The sequence below is a fragment of the Macrotis lagotis genome, chromosome 8, assembly GCF_037893015.1.
Source record: "Macrotis lagotis isolate mMagLag1 chromosome 8, bilby.v1.9.chrom.fasta, whole genome shotgun sequence".
NCBI lineage: Eukaryota > Metazoa > Chordata > Mammalia > Peramelemorphia > Peramelidae > Macrotis > Macrotis lagotis.
The window spans coordinates 184,859,603-184,881,331 of record NC_133665.1 but is presented as its reverse complement, the minus strand read 5'-3'; the positions used below and the strand labels follow the sequence as shown (position 1 = coordinate 184,881,331).

Below are 21,729 nucleotides of genomic sequence, written 5' to 3'. Positions count from 1 at the left end.
CTGAACTCTTTCTTTTGATGCCTGTTGAACGTGATTGCCCCCCAAGGATTCCCCAAGTCCCACATGTGTGAGTTTTTACGTAAAAATTACCTTTGGGTGGAAAAAATAGCAATGGGTAGGTTGAGATCAATGCTCTCTTCCAGGACACCCCCTTTCAAATTCTTCACACAGGATGCAGTCATCACACCAAATTACAAAGAGTGAGGTAAACAGTGGCAGTTATTCTAAGAGAATTTATTTTTTCCTCTTTTAAAAATATTTTAATCTTCTTTAAAAATCTTTTATGCTATCTTTTGTTTTCATGTCACCTTCACTTCCAAATATGTCCCCACACTTGGACTGAACAATAAGTCATCATTTTAAGAAAGGAGAAAAAAAGTTTAAGGGAAGTTACTCAGCGAAAAACATGACTCTCTCAACCAAGTCTGACAGTATAGACAGTTTTCCACATCCATGGCCTCTCATCTCTCTGAAAAAATAAAGGAGTTGAGTGTGCATGGATCTGAAAGCATCATTCTCTCTTCATATATTCAGCAAATATCGAGTTGGTAGCTACAACGAGCAGAGAGCTAAAAGATCATTTAGAGGCAGCACACTGGACTTGGAATCAGAGAATCTGAGTTTGAATCTTGCCTCTTTTCCTGTCATACCCTGGATGAGGTATTTAACTTTGTGGTCTTCCATCTCCTCACTTCTCCAATGATGGGTTTAACAAGATGACTTCCAAGGACTGTTCTGGTCTTAAATCTATGATCTAGGGATAGGGAACATAGTGTGTGCAAAGGTGAAGAAGCCAGAGTCAGCTTGGAAGACAAAGGAGATATCTAGTCAGCCAAACCATCTTGAATGCAGAGGACATGAGAACAAAGGATTGATCAGTCAGGAAAGATCGAAGAGCGAGCATCTAGGAAGAGTTGAGATAGTTCCTAGGAAAGATGTTTTGTTCAGTTTCTGCATTGAAATACATAACAGTTCCATTTTATGGCCCCCTTCTCCTAGTCCATCACCTCCATCACAATCAGACTAACCAAAAAGATGAACAGTTGACGGAGTGAGGCATAAGCAGAGAAAATGTCCAGGAGATGAGATCCTTCCTGGGGGAGAGATGGAAATGATATCATGAGGCCCATGGGGCAAGGCATTTCCCTTCATCCTTTGGCAAAAGATGATTCTTATTTTTTTTCAATTCAGATTTGTCAACTCAACTTAATTAAAAAATATTTTATTTAGCCTTTACATGTAAAAGAGCCAAGGCTGAGAATGGAGAAAGCAAAGACAAAATTGAAAATAGGAAAAAATTCAAGGGGTTCAAAAGCCCTCCCCAATCTGGTCTTCCCATATCTCTAATCTGTTTTCATAAACATTCCTCTTCATATACTCTAGTTCACATCAAACTGGCCTGGTGGCTCTTCCCCATTTATGACATTCCATCTCCATCCCATCTAGAGTCCTTTAACAAGTAACCCTGGTTCCTGAAAAGCATGCCCTCTCCATCTCTGCCTCCCAGAGTTCCAAACCCCCTTTAAAGTACAGTTCAGGTATAACCAACAAGAACAGGTCTTTTCTGAGTTGCCTAGGTAATGTTACTCACTCTCTTGGAATTATTTTCCAATTCTAATGAAATTTTTTAATTTTTGCTGCTCCACTAGCCGAAATTCAAACTCCCTGAGGGCAGGGACTATTTAATTTTTGCTTTTGTGTCCTCAGTGTCTACCACTAAGTCTGCCATCTATAGCAGGCTTAATGTCCATTGATTTGAACTGAGAAGATGAATTTTGTACTGTTGGGTGAGGAATGAATACAAAGGAATGGCAAGAGAGAGAACCTACTGATAAGGAAAGAGGTCAGGAAAGTCTATTATTCAAGAAGGCCCCTGAATTGTGTTTGTGAAGAGGTCAGGGAGTCTCAAAGTTAAGAACAAGGAGGGAGCACATCCTGGATAAAGGTGGAGATGGAGAGGCATGCCCAGGAAACCACAAACAAGCCAGTTTGGTTGAAGCAGGGAGTATGTAATGAGAAATAATATGAGATAAGAGAGGTAGGGGACTCAAACTGAACAAGCCTTTCAAGCCAGTGTGACTCGAATAAAGAATACATGAATAGTTGGAGGGCTAACTCCACCATGAGTAACCATGTTTTGTCTTGTGGTAACAGGAAGCCACTAAAGACTTCTGGGTAGGAGAGTGATATAATAACAAGAACAACAACAATTACTGTTGTTACAATAAGAACAATAGCTAAATATTAATATAGTGTTTAAAGTTTGTAAAATACTTAACATATAAGTCATTTGAAAAGACTCATGGTAAATTAGGTCCGTACTTGAGGATATCAAAGAAAAAGAGTTTATTTGTACAAAAACACTGATAGATGTTCTCTTTGGGGTGGCAAAGAACTGAAAATCAAGTGGGGAATAACTGAACAAGCTGTGTATATAATTGTGATGGCCTATTACTGCACTATAAGAAATGATCAGCAGGATGGTTTCAGAAAAATGGAGGAAGACTTCCACAAATTGATTCAAAGTGAAGTGAGCAGAACCAGGAAAACATTGTACACACTAACAGCAATATTGCACAGTTGTGAATGACTCAGCTATTCTCATCAGTACAATGATTCAAGACAATCCCAAAAGGCTATATCCACATGAAATGAACAGAACTGATGAATTCTGAGTACAAAGTGAAATAGAATTTTCTCACTTTATTTTTGTGCTTTTTTGCAACTGGTTTAATATGGAAATATATTTTGCATGATTTCACTAATGTAATTGATATATTGTCTTCTCAATGGGTGGAAAAAGGGGCTATAGGGAAGATTTGGAATTTAACATTTCAAAAAATGAATGTTAAGATTGATGTGGAAATAAGTTTAATATGATTGCATATGTATAACCTGTAGCAGATTGCTTGCTGTCCTAGAGAGGAGGGAGGAAAGAAAAACCAGAACTCAAAATCTTATAAATATGAATATTGAAAATGACATGTAATTTACATATCATTGCAAAAATAAAGTGCTATTTAAACATTTTTAAATGATTGTTAAAAATAAGTAAATATAAGTTTACAAAGGAGGAGGGGGAAAAGACCCATGGTTTAGGAATGCTATCTCAATAGTTTTGTGAAGGATATGTGAATTAAAAATAGGTTAGACCCAGTGATTATTTTATAAAGGAACAGACAATGAAACTATGATTTCCTTACATTTTACATTTCCTTAGAATAGGGAACTTTTGGATAAAGGGACTCCCTCTACCACTGAAAATTACCAACTTCTCTACAACTTTATTTAGTTTCCTAGAACATAGAGTTTGCCCAGTATCACACAACCAGCGTGTCAGAAGAAATGAAACCCAGATTTTCTTAGCTTTCATCTACTATATCACATTGTCTCTCAGATTATTTCTTAATAAATATGATGATGCAAATTGAGAACCTCGAGATTCTCCTAGAGCCAATTGGAGAAGGTTTGCCCAGGAGTCCCTCTCCTGGCCCCCCCCATTTGACATAAAGAACTATCACTCTTTTACCCTATAACTATGATGATTTCATTTTACAAATATGTGGCTTTTTCCAACTTAAACATTTACTTCTCCTGCGGTAGCAGAAGGTTCACTGATGGGGTGCAACCTGAAAGCCATACAGAAAGAATCCTGAGCCCGATTCTCCCTCTGGGAAGGGGTGTTCAGCAGCAGATTAGCCAGCGCTTGATCAAGGGAAGACCTTTGATTTCCACAGAAATAGGCAGTGTTTGCATGGAGGGGTCTACACCCATGGGGGCCCAGCCTGGGATTAAGTCACAAATCCTCAGGAAAAAGTGGAGGCCGCTTCTCAGAAGAAATATGCAGGGCTGTGCACATTTGGAAAAACAAGTCATACTTTAAGAAGAGCAGAGAAGGGGGAGCCTCCATACATAACTATGTTATTTACAACAATATAGATTTTGTTTTTAATCATCAGTTATAAAATTCATGGCCTATCATGTTTGGAAAAATCTGTCAGCTTCTGAATTATAATAGAAAAATGCAAATTGTCCTATAAGTATGGTAGAAAATTATTTTAAATGAAGATTTCATTGGATTGTCTATATGGAGCCTTTATGAGAAACAAAGCTGGCTCTAAGTTTTAAACTACACAATGAAAACAAGACAAAATAAATCTCTTCATTTAAATAAAAGGGACAAATTGCTGGTTTAGCTATTTGTCTATGTATTCTGGAGCTGGAAGGTCATGTACTTGTGACAACAAGAAGGCTAGTGAAGCTAGACCATAATCCATGGAGAAAGAGTCAGTAATGAAGAACGTTAAATGTCAAACAAAGACCTTCACGTTATATCCTAGAGACAGAGGGGACACTTCCTAAGTAGGGGTGATATGGTCAAACCTGTAGTTTAGGAGAATCACTTTGGCAGCTGAGAGGAGGATGGATTAGAATGGGGAGAGATGTCAGGAATGGAGACCAGTCTGAAAGGCTTCTGAAATAGCCAGGGTAAAGGGAGAGGTGAGGAAGGCTTGAGTGAGAGTCATTGCTAGATGAGTGTGGAGAAGAGAGCAAGAAATGTGAAGGTACAAACAAGTCATGATAAGATTGCTAACAGATTGCAAATATCAAGGCAGATGAGACAGGGGAGGTAAGGATGACCCAAGAGGTCATAGGCCTAGGTGACACAGTGGTTGCCATTGACCCAGAAAGCTTAAAGATGGTGGTGGTAGCGTATACAAATATGCTTCCTTCATAAAACATGGACTTGGTGAACCTTATGAAATCCATAATGAAGTACATATTTCACTAAAAGCTACGCATTCTTGTGGCTGATGTCATTAGTTACAGCTCCTCTCCTAGCCCATTTGCCCTCTAAGGAAGGCGGCAGAGAAATGGAGAAGGGAATATTTCAATGGCACAATTCTGGGCCTAGGGTTGGGCAGATGGCAGATGGGAAAACCCAGGTTTTCTTTCTGGCAGGCCTCATCCTTCTATGGAAAGTCTAGGTCTGAGTGTGCATTCTTCCTTGGTTTCTAACCAATCACACTCTAGCTTAACTGCTCACAGAGAAGAAACTTTACAGCCCCCCAGGACCCGATCATCGGGAAACGGAAGCATACAAGAGCCCATTTTTGTTTTCAGGCAATAAATTCAATAGAACTCTGCAGACACCAAACAAAAAACTGGCCTGGAATATTGGCTTTTACATCTCTTCAGATGTTAGTTCATTAACTCAATCGACTGCCCAGGGAAAACTTTTGCCAAAAACTACAAAGTTTCCCATGTGGTCTTCGAAAAGCCTTGTTTATTCAGAGAGCCATTTCTAAAGCATGAAAAAAAAAATGCATCCAATTTCAGTAATGAAAATTAAGTTTGAAGAATACTTTATAAATTGGAAAGTGGTGTAACACCCTGAGCTATAATTAAGAAAAGAACAGTGGAAGCAAAGCAGTCAACAGACCTGGGTTCAAATTCTAGCTCCTATACCTACCATGTAGACTCCAATGAGTCTCTTAACTGCCTTAATCTTCCATTACTCCATTTGTGTGTAATGTGGGGAGGAAGCCTCCCCTAAATGGATGAGACTGGAGAACCGGCTTCCGCCTTGCTCCCTGAGTGGGACCAAGCCCAGACAGACTGAAACTGGTTCTGGTCTGCTAACCACATGATGGATGGGTGGATTTGTGAATGGGCAAGTCTCCAGAACTGGGGTACATTCAAGAGGCATTAGGGAGTCAGGGCCAATGATTTGATCAGTCTTTTTTTCCTTCTAGTTGGAGTTCTAGTGAAATGATGCTGTAAAGGAAGAGGTCTTGAGCAATTCCAACCTGGGCAAGGTCTCAGTTCTTTGCTATTTTGTATTTATTCAGTCTTATTTTAGGTGAAGAAGATTTGAGATGATCATGACCTTGTAAGCCATGAAAGGTGAGCTCTCAGGAGATCCAGGAACAGAATGAAAACCTAGGTTTATGGTCTCATGTCAAGCATCAAGGCTCCAAGGAATGACCAGACCAATAGCAGCCAAGATACAGACTCATCAGAATATTAGGAATCAAACTAGGCAAGGTCAAAGAAGAAAGTTCATCAAGTGGAGGCTTACTCCCTCAGAAATTGAGGCATGCTTCTAGGTGCCAGGGGAAAAGGTTTGTTTAATGTCCCTTTGCATAATCTAATTAACTGTTTGAATAGAAGTGGGTCATTAAGTCCTGGTGGCTAATAATGAAGGATGACACTATTAGAAATATAATCAGACAAGGATACCCCTAACACCTCAAGGTTACCCCATAACTCTGGAGTGATGTAGCTAACAGTGTTCCAAGAAAGTGAGTCAGATGGGGCGGCTAGGTGGCACAGTGGATAGGGCACCAGCCCTGGAGTCAGGAGTACCTGAGTTCAAATCCAGCCTCAGCCCTGTGGCCTTGGGCAAGTCACTTAACCCCACTGCCTTGCAAAAAATCTAAAAAAAAAAAAGAAAGTGAGTCAGAATGCAAAATGGAGATCAACTGACAATAATAGATACTTTGCATTTCTTTTTTTTCTTTTTTGCAAGACAATGGGGTTAAGTGACTTGCCCAAGGTAACAAGGCTAGATAATCACTGTGTACCAGAGTGCAGATTTGAACTCAGGTCCTCCTAACTCCAGGGTCAGTGCTTTATTCATCTGGCTGCCCTGCACCTTCCATTTCTTAATTCAGTTTCTTGACCCATCCAGAGATTTTTCTCTTTGTTATAACAAGATATCCATAAGTCTCATTTTGACAGCATTTTCAGGTTTACACCATATTACCCCCCCTCCATTGTTCTCCAAGTTAGGCATGTGATATCAATTTTATATCTATTTTTAGACAAAATGCTAATGGATCTTATTCTAGCTTGTACTGATGAAGTCTATGTCCAGAACTCAAGTGAGAGACATTTCTCCATATTAAATTCTATTTTATGAGAATCAGTCTCACTATTCTAAGAACCTGCTGAGATCATTGTGGATCCTGACTGTGTCCTCCAGAGTATTCTATAACCCTTCCAACTCTGGGTCAATTCCCATTTTGACAAGCAGGGTCTTGATGTCTTTACCCAATAAAATCTTAAACAGCACATATTGATACTTCCTAAGATTGCATCTCTGTGGGTTCACCTGACATTGATAGAGATAACAGTTGCTCCACATTCCATACATTGCTGGAGCCTACAAATTCATCACCCAGAGGTCAAACTTCAAGAAATACATTTTTGTACAGTCTTGTCTTCAAATGACAGATATATACAATGATAGAGATGAATACATCATTACTTGACATCTTTTTCACCTAGTAAGATGTTAAAAAATTTGGATTTTCCTTACATGGTTTTGGAGAATACAAAGTCCGTTCCACACTACAATGAAGAAACAGAATATAAAAGATACTGACATTGGCACAGAGACATAGATACCAAGATGGATATAATATAAACACCAACAAAGACACTTACAGACACAAACTGAGACAGACACAGATATAGATAAACAGACACAGATGGTGTAGAGGTAGAGAGAAGATATATATATATATATATATATATATATATATATATATATATATATATGTTATATCCTTTCAAGCTTACAAGCTGCTTTATATTCATTATTTCTTTTGATAGGTCTATTAAAAAAGCAGCCTAGCTGGGGATGAAAGGCATAAGACTGAGAATCAGAGGACTCGAATTCAAATCCCAGCAATGCCATTCCATTGACAGTGAGCTTGGTAAATCATTTCACTTTTTTGTGCTTCAGTTCATTGATCAGTAAAGTGAGGAGTCAGCAAGATGCCATCTGTGTTCCCTCTAGTTCCAAGTCTACAATGCAATGATTTAAATCTATATCTGAGAGGCAAGGTGACAGATTGGATAACACAATAAATTTGACATAATATTTTAAAAAATAATCATGGAGGTAGAGTTTAAAGTGATATTTGAGGTCAATCACTCATTTTACAAATAAGAAAACTGACATCTAGAAAGGGGAATTGAGTAGTTCAAGGTCACACAGGCAGGAAGGAAGAGCATGTGTGGGATTTGAAGTGGGGTACTAAAAATTCAGATCCTTCATTCTTTCACCTCTGACAGTTACTATCATGAGCAAGTCACTCAGAGTTCCAGAGTCTCAGTTTGCCCATCTGGAAAATGAGACTAAGGTTTAATGCTGGACTCAATTGAGATCATGGCTATATTGTCTTTGCAAGTGTTAAAACTGTAGTAATAGAAGCAGGGGCAGAGGAGAAGGTGAATGCAGAGGGAGGACTACACCTCTCCCCCCACCACTGAGAGCAATACTGAAAGGATTAGAACGATATGAGGCAACATGTGTAACCAGGAGTAGAGAGGAACCCACCAAAGACAAACATGGACAGAGGTGCAGAAAGATAGCCATTCAAAGAAGGAAGTATTTCAAGTGGCATAATTTCAAGGAAAGAATTCCACCAATCCAGGAATTGTGAGTTTGCTCAGTGACCCTCTCTATATAATGTCTCATTATCAGACTTCCTGCTCTAGGTTCTCATTCTCTCTCTCTCTCTCTCTCTCTCTCTCTCTCTCTCTCACACACACACACACACACACACACACACACACACACACACACACAAACACACACACATATTCAGAAAGAGGAAGCATAATGTAGTGAATCCTGAGTTGACCTCAGAGGTAGGCTGACCTAGGTCCAAGGCTCACCACTGTGCCATGCTGACTATGGTATCTTTGGCAAGTTAAGCTCCCACTAGCCAGGAAACTCTCCAAGACTGGATGTTAAAGAAGAGGTATTGGCTTCCATTGGTAGGGAAAGTGCCTCATTGAGCTCCCAACACTGAAATCACAACTTTGACCATTTTTAAAAATGCATATTCAGATGGGAATGAAGACTTAAAGATACAAAGAATTTTGAAGGAAACCAAGGCCCAGAGGAGTTATATGACTTGAGCAAGGTCAAATAGAGAACAATTAATATTCATATCAAGAGTTCTTCATAATATTCCAAACTGTTTGCATATAAAAAATGAATTTTGATCATTTCTTTTTACACTAAAAAATTCAATGTAATAAAGTAGCCACCAAAAACATTTTTAAAAGAACAAAATCCTCTAATAGAAGATTTGTCTGTGATTTATGGCTATTGAGACTTGCATGGCAAGTGTCACAGAAAATCTCCTCCATGTGGTCCCTTCCATACAGAGAAGACATCTTAGCAGTTCTCACCTATTTCAGGCACAACATGAGCAAGGAAATGGGTAGCCAACAGTTAAATTCATCAATTAGTCAGTGCATAGAAGGAATCATGATTATTATGGTAATTCCCATTTCAAGAATGTGTTATCATTTATGGAGATCTTTCATCCCAACAATCCCATGAGACAGACTAGGCAGTGGAAGAATTTTGATGCTCATTGGAAAGATGAGGAGCCTGAGACTCAGAGAGGTTAGGTAGCCTACCCAATGTCACACAGGCAAGAAGTTTTCAGGACACAATTGTGGCAGCTGTGAAGCTGTGCAGGCTTTTATCATGTTTCTTCTTTTAGAACAGACTTCTTAAATGGAATATTTAAAAAATGTAAACAACGGCTAAGAATTTAAGTTGTCCAACAGTTTTCTAATCTGTTTGATCTCTATCACCTACAGATGGAAGCCATTCAACAAAGCACAGAGGCCAAGTGTTGTAAGGGAAAGACCAATGGACTTGGGATCAGGAAGCTCTGGGTTCAAATTCTGCTTCTGACATGGATTGGCTTGGTCACTTCTTAGTGAGTCACTTCCCTTTCAATAATAATTTTCACATCTGCAACAGGGACAAAAGTGTGAAGTCATTGGTTCAAGGAGCTCCAAGTGAGTAAGTTCTATCCACTACTTCAGAGCAGCATCTTCTTTGCAGTTAATAGTCCTAGAGAGTTGCCCGGGCACTCTCTTAAGACAACTGCAAGGATCACGTAACCATTTTGTGCAAACAGGACTGGGATTGAGGTCTTTCTGCCTCTAAGGTCAGTTCTCTAGCTGCTAAACCAAGATTCTTCCCCAGTGACAGTCAATTAATTAAAAAATATTTAATTGTCATGATGATCTCCAACCACAAAATAATTTTGTTGTTTAGGAGTTGTCTTCCCCATTGGACTGTGAGCTCCTCAAAGAACAGCGACTGTTTCTTTGTATTCCTAGGGCTTAGCACAGAGTCTGGCACCCAGTAGGTGCTTAATATATATTTATCAACTGATGGACTATTAGGCATTAGGGAGGCAAAGAAAGGTAGACCCATGATTTCTGCCATCAAAGAACTTCAGGGCTCAATGGGGGAGACAATAGATAAACCACTGAGTAACAACTTCAGTGGGACAACAGTGAAGAGCAAATGACAAAATTTCTTAACACTGATTGGGAGTAATTTTTAACTAGAATTTAATATGAATTGGCACCAAAGTTAAGCACAGCCATCTCTATTGAAGCAAGCCCTTAAAATGGAATATTCTCTCTTCTATCACAATGTCTGGCATACAAAAGGAACATAATAAATACTTATTCCATTGAACACAGTTGGCTTTTCCTTTAGTGACACTATTTTATTGGAGACTGGGTTATAGGTGCTTTGCTGTCCCCATATGTGCTAACATTGACATTCCATGTGGTGGAGGATTTTTATTCCCAAGGAGACATGCTTTTCCCTGAGAGGGATTTCTATTACCCAGAAGGAAAGCATAATTCATGTCATTCCCAATATCAAAATAAAAAAACTTTTAAATGAGATTTTTTTAAACAGCTTCACCAACCTTTGTATAGCTCCCTACTGAGCAAAATAACAGAAACAAATTGAAGAGTCATATTTGAAAATCAAGGTCTTTAGGGAAATTAAAAACACACATTTCCATTTTACATTACATCTGATTAAGAGAGGTATGACATTGAATTGGCAAGCAGATGTAAGAGTATTCACCTTCCACTACCTTGAGAAGACAAAAATGAACACAGAGAATGGGGTCATTGATGGGATGAGGTTTTCATGTTTTTGTTTTTGTTCTTCTCAACACCATTTTGAAAATTGCCCTTAATGGGATCACATTTTACACATGGTGGTTATAAGAGAATGAGATTCAATGTCACATCATTCTGGATATTTTTGGCCCAGTAAATGGTGACATCCAAGGGCAAAAAATTCTCTGGCAAATTTTGAGAGCTGATGAACAAGCTTACCTGTAGATGCTGAGAGTTGTCTGTCATGTTATCTTCTCTCCTTCGAACTTCTTCCAGTAGCTGGGCATTCTTCTTTTTTTCTAATTGTTGGTTGTGCTTAAGGTTGGCCACTTTCTTATTTTGATCCTTCATATGTCTAAGAAAAGCATACAAGAATCTTTGTGAATTCAAGGGATACAGTAACATGTGAATACCAAAGAAATGACATAACTCTGTCTTCCTTTTGTAACTTTATAGCAGAAAGATATGGGTTAGAATAAAGAATGTATATTAATAACTTTCTCTTAAAAATAGTTAAAAAATGGATACCTTTGGATAAATACTATTCTTTGGGCTTAACAGGCCACACAATAACCTTTACTAAATATATCAAATGTCCCTATTTCATTGTTTTGGGACTTCCTTCCAACATCTGGGGTTTGGTAGATAAGTCTCAGAGAGCTGTTTCAGAACCAGAGAGGTGGGTTGATTGTCTCCAATATCATGAAATTTGTATTGCATACTTGAGCAGCTATGTGCCTCAGTGGATAGAACGCTGCACTGGAATTCAGGAAGATCTGGATTCAAATCTTGCCTCAGACACTTACTAACTGTATTACCCTCAACAAGATACTTTATCTCTCTGCATGCCTTTAGGTTTCTCAACTGTAAAATGGGGATAAATTTGGCACATTCCTCCCAGGGATTGTACTTAGTACAGTGGCTGAAATACATTAGGAGTTTAACAAATACTTGGTCCCTTCCCTCTCTCTTATCCACAATTAGCTTTTCTCCCTCTTGAAATTATTTTGCATTACTTTGTATTTATCTTCTTGGGTATATATTGTTTGCCCTTAATATGATGTAATCTCATTGGGGGAAGGAAATTTCATTTTAATGTATGTATTTCCACCTTCTAGCATAGTGTATTGTACCAGAGCAAATGCTGAAAATTATTTAATAAACTGAACTGGGTTCTAGACTCCCAGTCCAGCTCTTTACCCCTTATAGCACAAGGCTTCCCAATTAATCAATTCATTCAAGGAAAAAAGAATCAGGGATCCCAAGCAAGTGCTGATCATATGTCAAAATACCAACATTCAGGATTTTAAGACAAACTAGATAATGAGAAGATTAAAGGAGGATGGTGAAAATCCAGGTCATGTGGTTTATATAGAGTGGTATACCAGTACCTCCATGTATAATTGGAGATATTTTTATTCCTGAAATGACTGCAATTGTTTAAACAACATTGTTGTTTAAGGACATTTTTAAAAGAGATCAAATCAGCAAATCTAATTTAAAAAAATTTTGCAGGTTGTACAGGGAGGAAATTCTAAAGGAAATTAGGTTCAAAATATAGATTTTTCTGAAATTTGGATCAGTGAACTAGCTAGTTCAACACCCCTGCTTCTCATACACAACATATCCAAAGTGAATCCATCAAAGGATCAAAAGAAGAGACTGGAAAAGCTACTGAACCTAACTGCCTCCTTTTACATGGAGACTTAGAAAAGTTGAGTGATTTTTCACTCAAGTCACACAATTAATAACTGTGTGATGGAAAAACAAAAACAAAGGAAAAACAAACACACAAAAATAGTAATTGGAGGAAAAGCATGATATTGAACCAAGGTGTCCCTAAAATTCAGTCTTTTTTCTTCCCCATCACACTGCCCAACTGGAGGAAGCAGGGAATGGTTAGGCACTGTTGTTTTTTGCTTGTTCACTTGATTTTATTTTCTTTTGTCATTCTTTATGGAATTAGAATAGGACATAGAAGTATTAGCACATATTGGTGTTTAATACATGCTTATTGGCAAGGCTGTTAGCATGTTCAGAGCATCTTCTATGAGGGAGATCAAGGAGAGGAACAAAAGGGCACAGGATAAGAGACATGACCACCATAATCTTGTCCCAGAACAAGAAGCTCCCATACTGATGGACATGGAGACATCCTGAAGCACACGGATAGAAAAGCATCTGCAGGATGAGAAGACCAATGAACGGAGCTGCCCTACAGAAAATCAATAACTTTGCCAAAGGAATTACGAATTTGCCTTCTAAGAACTCAACGACCTTCAAGAATAAAAAATAAACCAAGCGTGCAGAAACGTCATTGGCCCCTGCTTCTGACCACAACTGCTCAAAGAAGCCCAGAGCTCATAAATCAATCTGTTGGGCCCTCAGCTCCTCTTAATTATGACTCTATAAATGTACAAGGTATGGTATGTAGGGTCAACCAGAACATTCTTTTAGGATGATGTCTCAAAAGGAGAAGAACTGAGGCCTTCTTCCTAAATTCCTCATCCTCCTATCTCAACTACCAGAGGTGATAACTGGGGTATTGCTAGGGAGGGGTGTCTCAAGGCTGAGCTACTCCCTCTAAGATAAGTGTATCTTTCCTTAAGGTAGACTTTTCTTCAGAGAAATGCCACAATAAAAATCACAGTCAAAGATACTAGCCACCATTATTGAGCCCATGGGATACACTGTACCAAGGGGTACACTGGGGTCACCCTTTAACATAGCCCTTTGTCTCCAAAAGGCAGCCTCACAAACCAAGCACATATCAACTTCCAAAATTCAGTAACCAAGAAGGAATTAACCTTCAATTAGTGAGTTTTATTACTGACCAGTGAAAACAGTCTATAGCTACAGTCTTTGGGCAGGCAGAGTGATTATTTTCTGTAGCAAATGCTGCCAACTCAACTTGAAAATTGGGAAAGGTTTCCATAATTCTAAATGTGTCTATTGGCATTAAAAAGTAACTTTCTAAAATGTCTTTAGGCCCTCGGGCCAAAATGCTACTCTGACACTTCCAAAGCCCTGCTCTGCAGCTACTCACTGACCTTTCTGGTAGTGTCTATCCTTCTCTTTGCCCTTGACCTCCTGGATATTGGATATTCTGCCACCTTCCCTCATAATTCTAAGAGCTGCTCTCATGTGCTCTCTCTGTCTCTCTCTGTCTCTGTCTCTCTCTCTCTCTCTCTCTCTCTCTCTCTCTCTCTCCATACCATCCTCCATTCCCTGCCATTATTGAATAATTCAATTCAGCAAACTTTATCAAGTATCTTCTATAAGCAAGACACCATGTTAGGTCCTGAGGATACAAAAATAAAACAAAACACCTTTCCTGCCCTCAGTGCACTTCCATTCTAATAAAAACACATTCAATATGTTAAGTAAATAGGTAATATGTAGGGCCCAACTCTTCCCTAAGCTTGAGAAAAATGCTACCCTAGGTTCTATTCAAAAGCACAGCTCACAAACTCCTACTAACGTACTTACATTACTGGTCAATCAGAGATGACAGTTCTGAGAAAAGGCACTGAAATAGTATAGTAATGAAAGGGACGACAGAATATTCTCCCCCAAAATAGCGAGCTTAATTCTTCATTAAATAAATGTGCCCTCAATGGGAAGAGTGGACTTAAGGGGATCACATATGGGGTAAACACAAACAAGGACTGCATATGCCAGGGTATTTGAATAGAGGAGAACACACAGAGAATACATGGGCGAGTACAACTCTCTTCTGGGATACAGCAGTTGCAGGATTCTTCTGATAATCTTGTTGCCCAAGCCCGTGCTCTGACGGATATCAGATCTCAATTATTTCTCACCAGAAATCAAATCTCTTCTTCAATCATATAGTTGTATTCAAGGTCACCAAAAATAGTCTTCTAGGACCACTAGTTCTCATCTGTCAGAGATAACTATGGTTGGTAAACTTGTATCTCCCACTGGAACTAAGGCTTTATCTGTGGTGCCACCTTATCCATGCCCCCTCTACTCTATCCATCTTTGAGGGGTGATGATGTTGGTAAGTCTGTCCCTGCAGGTGAAGACTGCAGTGTACCTTAGACAGTGCTTGTCACCCTATGACTATGACACTCCTTCCTCAGACATGCTGAGCATAAGATGTCCCTAAGATGATATCAACATTATTGGGTGGATCAGGACTAGCTTTGCATGGGAGGGAGTATCCCAACTGACCCCTGAAGAAGGCAGAGGGATTTTAAATAGCAAAAATGAAGAAAACCTTGACTATTCTGAGGCTGCTGAATGTTAGCAGATAAAATCACAAACCTGGGCTGATAGGATTCCTATAATCTCTTCCCAGTCCCAACTAGTTCCTTTTTCTCTTCTCATTGGATCACTAACAAGCTTCCATCCTTGTTTTCCCACTTCCCTTTTCAAGATCCCACCTTCACCCCTTCTCTCCTCACTGTCAGGAGTCTTGCCTACTACTTTACTGAAAAGACTCCCAATCAATCCACTGCAATGATTGTCCCAGGACCTCACCTCTCCCCTTTTTCTTGAACCTCTGGGAGAAAACCTTCTAGCTAAAAGCACCTTCTTTTAAATGATGTCAATTCCATCCTCATCTCCAGTGATCTTAATGCTTCAAGATTTCACCTTCATACATCTTCACTATCTTCCTCCATTCTGGTCCTTCCTCCTGAATCTACAAATCTACTCATCTTATAAACAAGGCAGACAGCAGGTTAATATATTTAAAAATAAGTTGTAAGGAAACACATGATTTCCTGGATGGAAGAGACTTTAGTCACCACTTCTCCCTATGACATACTTGGGGGGGTGGCATTCAATGTTAGTTTGACAACAGCCAGGCTGAGTTTCAATTTAAACCATTGTACTTTACAATAATGGCGACTGTCAATAAGGAAGGTTTTCTTGATATTAAACCTAAATTTCTCTCATTTTAAATTCTACCCAATTCTCCTAATTCTGCAATTTGGGGGCAAAGAGAACCAAGCCCAACTCCTCTATGTGGCATTCCTTCAACTACTGTGTCCTGTCTAGGATTCTTTCATCATAAGTTTCTCCGATAGATCCTCATACTAGATCTTCATGTATCAGGCAAATACAGGTAGATAGAGCTGTTACAGACAGACAGAATGACCCAATGTTCTCGCAAGGATTGCCTCTCTATGGAGGGAAACTGAACAGTTTTCTTCACCCAAGGGAAAGATTATCATGTTCATGAGCCTGATAACCCTTTCATAGAATCTCCCATTTGGAAGAAACCTCAGCAGTCATTTAGTCCAAGGCATTTCAAACTGGAATCTCTATTACAACATAGGCCATAAGTCATCATCCAGTCTTTCCTAAAGGACTTTCAATCAAAAAGTACACATTCTACCCAGACCCTAAAGAAGCCCTTTCCTCTTTTGGATAGCTAATTATTAACAGATTTTTTGAAGAGGCAAACCCTAAATTTTGCTCTGAGCAATTTCCAGTCATTACTCCTATCTCTTGCACTGGGGACAAAACAAAACAAGCCTAGTTACCCTTGTCCCACACCCTTTCAAGCCCTCATCTCTCTTACCAAATCTCCTTTTCTCCAGGCTAAACCTCCCTAGTAACCTTATCCAATACTCACTGGAGGGAAACTCAGATCCTCCAGCTCACCTCTCATGTTTCATAGAGAAAGAAATTGAAGTCTCAAAAGGATGAGACTCTGGGCAAGTCACTTAACTTTGCTAAGGTTCAATTTTTTCCTCTAAAAATGGGGATAATAAGGTATTAGAGGAAGCAAACAGCAGATCTAAAATTCAAACCAGAGTCTTCAAACTCTAAATCCATCAATCTATCACCATCATTATGATCATCATCATCATCATCATCATCATCACCATCACCATCACCATCTTGCTTTTACATAGTTCTCCACGAATAAATTCCTTGCACTTCTAGCAGCCTCTCTCCTCTTTACCATCCCCATTATCATCACCTCTGTTGACTTTGGAAGGTTGAGCTATTTGAGTACTTGTCTCATTCCTTTTAGAAGATTCTTTAAGGGTAGAATATCATGTTTCCTCCACATAGACCAGCTCTGAGACCTGATGAGCAGACTGCTAATACACATGGTTGGAGCTCCATAAACATTAGTCACGTGGAGATGAACTGGCCACTTCTAATTCTTACAAAGATCATTTTTAGGGAGAATTAGCTACTCATCATAAAACATTACTTTGTCTCATGAAATAGCAAATTATCATAAAAAAGAACAAAGCCTAATAAGTAGGTCTCTAAGGGTCAATTTAATGATATCAATGATAGGCAACCACATCTCCCTAAACATTAACCTAAATGTTTGAAATTGCTGCCTGTCTGTGGCTCCTCTTCCCTGGCAGCAGGAGAGAGAATTAAATGATATCTCCCTAAGCAATCTCCCTTGGGGAAAATGCCTTTGGGAGAACCTCAGGCTCTCACACATTTTCTCAAGGACAAGAGAAATGACCTTGACCTGAAAAAGTTAAAAAAGATCTTGTCTTCTAAGAATTTTCTCAGCCTGCTTTGTGGGACTAGTTCTACCATGAGCATGGGAAGGAATCACAGACGCTATATCTCTTCCATCTTTACTAGGCTTCCTGGGGAAAAAGAGTAAGAAGGGTGCAATGACCACCCAAGGCTTTGATTTTCCAGGATCAACCCCAAGTTAATAACATTAATAGTAGTTCACATTAACTTAGCACTCTAAATTAGCAAAGAACCTTAAATACATGGTCTAGTAAGAGTGTAAACTGGGTCCAGATAATTTGGCATGAAACTGAAAACTGCCTCTAAAGTAAGGGCGGACACCAATGCTTGCACACCCCAATGGTCCCATGATCTCACCAGTGAGGACATTCTGTCCAACACTGCGGACTGCAGCCCAGGACATGCGTCAAAATGTCAAGGATTTGTGATTTCATCTGGGTAAGAACTGCCTCCACCCACAGGGCAAAAATAATTAAGTAAAAGTGATTATCACTTAATTGATATTTTCATATTATAATGAAACTTTTCTAGATCACCCATCTATCTAGAAGACCACAAAACAATTCCTTTTCACCTTCTTCTGATTGCCTTCAACATCCTTTGGAATCCTTTCTTTTTTTTCACATCGAGTTCATATTCTGCTGGGGGCCGGGGGAGAGGCACTACATGTCTTCCCTATGAAGCCCACATCTCCTTCTCCATCATGCCAAAGTTCCTGAGGTTCTTTCGAAACCACTTTAACCAGAGTAACTTACGTATATCATGATGGCGGAGCTCCCAGGAATAATTGACGCATCAATGAAACTTTTTCCAAGTATGCTCACCATGAAAACATACATCAACAATAAACATATATTCTTTTCAACTTTAACATTCTTCAATCTCCTTCTAAAACTCAGTCCAATGAAGAATAACAACAAATAACAAAGGAAAATGGAAGAAAGGGAAATTGGTGAAATATAAAGAATGGCAGGATTACTTCGATGAGGAAAGTTTCTAGAACAGAGAATCCAGTGAACTTACTAAAGGGTAGTTGAGAAGAGAGCAAGGTCTACAATCCAAATCTGAACTCCCAAATCTAAGACTTTTTGCTCTCTATCCCCCTGTTTCTCAACCATAAATGAGAAATGAACTGGGTAATGGGTGGGGGAGGGGAGAAAGGAAGAGAGTAAGAGAAGAGGAAAGAAAATGGGGAAGAGTAAGCTTTTTTCCCACTTGTGTAAAAGCAAACTTCCAGAAACATTTTTCTTAACATTATAAATGACCAAGTATATTTATTATAAAGCAAGTAAGCTGTGAATTAACCTTAAAAAAAAAGAATGTTGCTAATAATGTTAGTATGAGGGTTGTAAATACTACCATCAGAATTTTCAGTTTTCCTCAAACACTCCTAGAGCCAGGGCATGAAGGAACTTGAGTAGCCATATACTGCAACTCTCATTTTTCAGATAAGGAAATTAAGGCCCAGGGATTTTAAGTGACTTACCTAAGGTCACAAAGATACTAGTTATCAGTGGCTATTATTGAGCCCATACTCATTGAGTGTTGCACTACCTTATCATGCTAATCCCAGATTTTTGTGTTTGTCTCCAGATGGGCACTTACCTATTTTTTAAGGCACTTGGGAGAAAATGGATGAGAATCTAGGAAGATAAGACTAATCCCTCTCTCAAATGAAAGGCCTTCAAATACTTAAAGGCAGCTATCATGGACTCTCTAGGCCTTTTCTTCAGGATAAACATGTTCATTTAGTTCCCAGGTCCTCATATGGCATGGATTCATGATCCATTTTCATTCTGGTGGCAATCTCCTGGATATCTCCAGTTTCTCAATGTTTTTCCTAAATTGTGGCTCTCAAAGCTGAATGTTATGCTGATTAGGAAAGACCCTTGTTGTTCAAAACAAAATCTCTCTCAATGACTCCAAGAGCTCATGACCCTTTTCTGGTTCGTAATGCCAATATTATTTCATGTTAAGTTTGCCATCCACTAAAAACTCTCACATCATTTTCTGATAAACAGAAATCTAATCATGCTTATCCAATCTTCTAATTGTAAAACCATATATCAAACTTTATAATATTTCTGTCTGAATTTCATCTGATCCAATTCATCACAATATTCTAACCTGCCAAGATGTTTTTGGTATCCTAACCCTATTGTTAAATGTTTTGAATGGTGTATCCAACCATTCACTCCTGGTGAGTTTTCAATCCATTTAAATATCCAGATCTGTTTCAGGCAAATTTCTTTCTAATCCTGTCTCCCACCATCTTGCCTGGGTGAACTAAATCTTTACATTAATAGCTATTAAGTTTTATCACATCAACCCAATGTTCTGGTCTTTCCAGATCTCCTGATAACTGTTATCCACTATGCTAGTGATTTCCTTCCAGGTTCGTATCATTTTAAAATGTCATCAGCATTCCATAATCAACTGCATAGGCTGCTATATGCAAAACTAGGGGAATAAACACATTCTGCAATCTAGCCATGCTCTCAAATGAAAGCCTTCAAATATTTCAAGGCAGCTCTTGGGGCCTCTCTGGGCCTAGCCATTTAGATAATGGGGGTTTCAGGGAATTCTTTTGGCCCACCAGCACTCTTCCTTGGGATTCACACATATAATTCCCATGATTAACAAGTAGGATTGGGCACCCAGCTGAACAGCTGGTAACTGTGGCTCTCTTTTCATTCACGTCTGGTGCAATTGCAAGCAGATGTCATCACCACCATATTGGAGGTCTCTGTGAGGCTCTGTGCTGATAAGAACTTTTTTTTTAAATGATGGTGATTTTTTTCCCCTCTCTGAGCCATACAAAGAATGCACACGGCGACAGAACAGGCTCTCTTCTCTCTTGCCTTCAGTCACTTGGGATGTGGGTGTGCAGATAAGTCTCTGATTAGCAAGGTAACTGTCCTCCCCCTTCCCACACTCCTTCACTACAAATGGAGACAAAAGACACTCAGGTTCCAATATTGAAAACCTGAAAATTCTTAACAAGTTACCTCACTAGCGTTTCCTCATTCTCTTACAGCTGGGAAAGGCCTAAATAGCTGTACTAGCATATCCATAGACTTGCGCTGGGTTCCTCTTCTTGCATATTTTCATGGGCATCTACATCTAAGGAAAATTAACACATTTTCCCCCTTAAGAAACTATTGGGGGGCAGCTAGGTGGCACAGTGGATAGAGCACTGGCCCTGGAGTCAGGAGTATCTGTGTTCAAATCCAGTCTCAGACACTTAATAATGACCTAGCTGTGTGGCCTTGGGCAGGCCACTTAACCCCATTTGCCTTGCAAAAAAAAAAAAACCCTAAAAAAAACCTATTGGAAGAGCCTTAGAAAAGTTCCAGAAAGGAAAGAAATGATTTTTTAAAAAAAGGAAGGATGAAAGGACAGAGCCAAGAAGGGATACTCAGAGTGCGTACCATGTTAGAACTTTCAAGTTGGGCTTCATGAACTTGGTTTTTGTCTTTTATTTTTAAGGGGCTGATAACGATTTCAACAAAATCAATTTTCTTTGTAATTCTATGCATTTTATTTTATGCATTTAAACATTATTCCAAGAAAGTGTCTTTCCAGGGGTTTTAAGAGGTTTCCATAATCCATGACACTAAAAAGGTAGAAAATTGAGAAATAAATGAATGATAGCATAAGCATAGTGATGGAAGAGACCTTACAGCTCATCTCATGCAATGTAATTCATTTTGCAAAGGAAGAAACTCAAGCCCAGAGACAAAGCAGCAGATTTGGAGGCTGAAAACCTGGGTATGAATCTGAGTTCCCCATGAACTTGAGCTTGGCTTTTCACACAGCACAAGAGATTCAGAGCTGGAAGGAACTGTAGCGATCATCTACTTCTTCTGCCCCTTCATTTTACAACTGAGGAAAGCGAGACACAAGGTGCTCAAAATGATGTGTCCAAGATCACACTAGCAGAGCCCAAGAACAGAACCCAGATACACTGAATCTCAACCCAATGCTCTAAGCTTCCCTGCTCAGGCAAGAGCATAGCCCAGGAGCAGTCCAATCTTCTCAAAGCCTCTTCATGAGAAGCAGGCAGATCTCCTAAGATAGATGAATTACCCCCTCCCAACTTGATATTTGCCAAGATTTTCCCCATCTCTCTCTTCCCTATGAATGCCAAGGCTTCTGAAAGTACAGGAGGTTTTTTTTTTATTAAATAATTAATCTCTCTTTCAGCTTTGGTATTCACATCTCCTCAATATCCTCAGTTGCTTCTGCTCCTATGATTTGAAGGGTAAA

General features: G+C 39.2%; 1 protein-coding gene across 1 annotated transcript in view; it reads right to left on the bottom strand.

Moving 5' to 3' along the window:
• ERC2 (ELKS/RAB6-interacting/CAST family member 2) overlaps positions 1–21,729 on the bottom strand; it is a 1,119,475-nt gene that overhangs the window by 518,566 nt on the left and 579,180 nt on the right. The window contains 1 exon segment of the mRNA XM_074199159.1: positions 11,191–11,326. Within this exon segment, the coding sequence (XP_074055260.1) occupies positions 11,191–11,326 (136 nt within the window).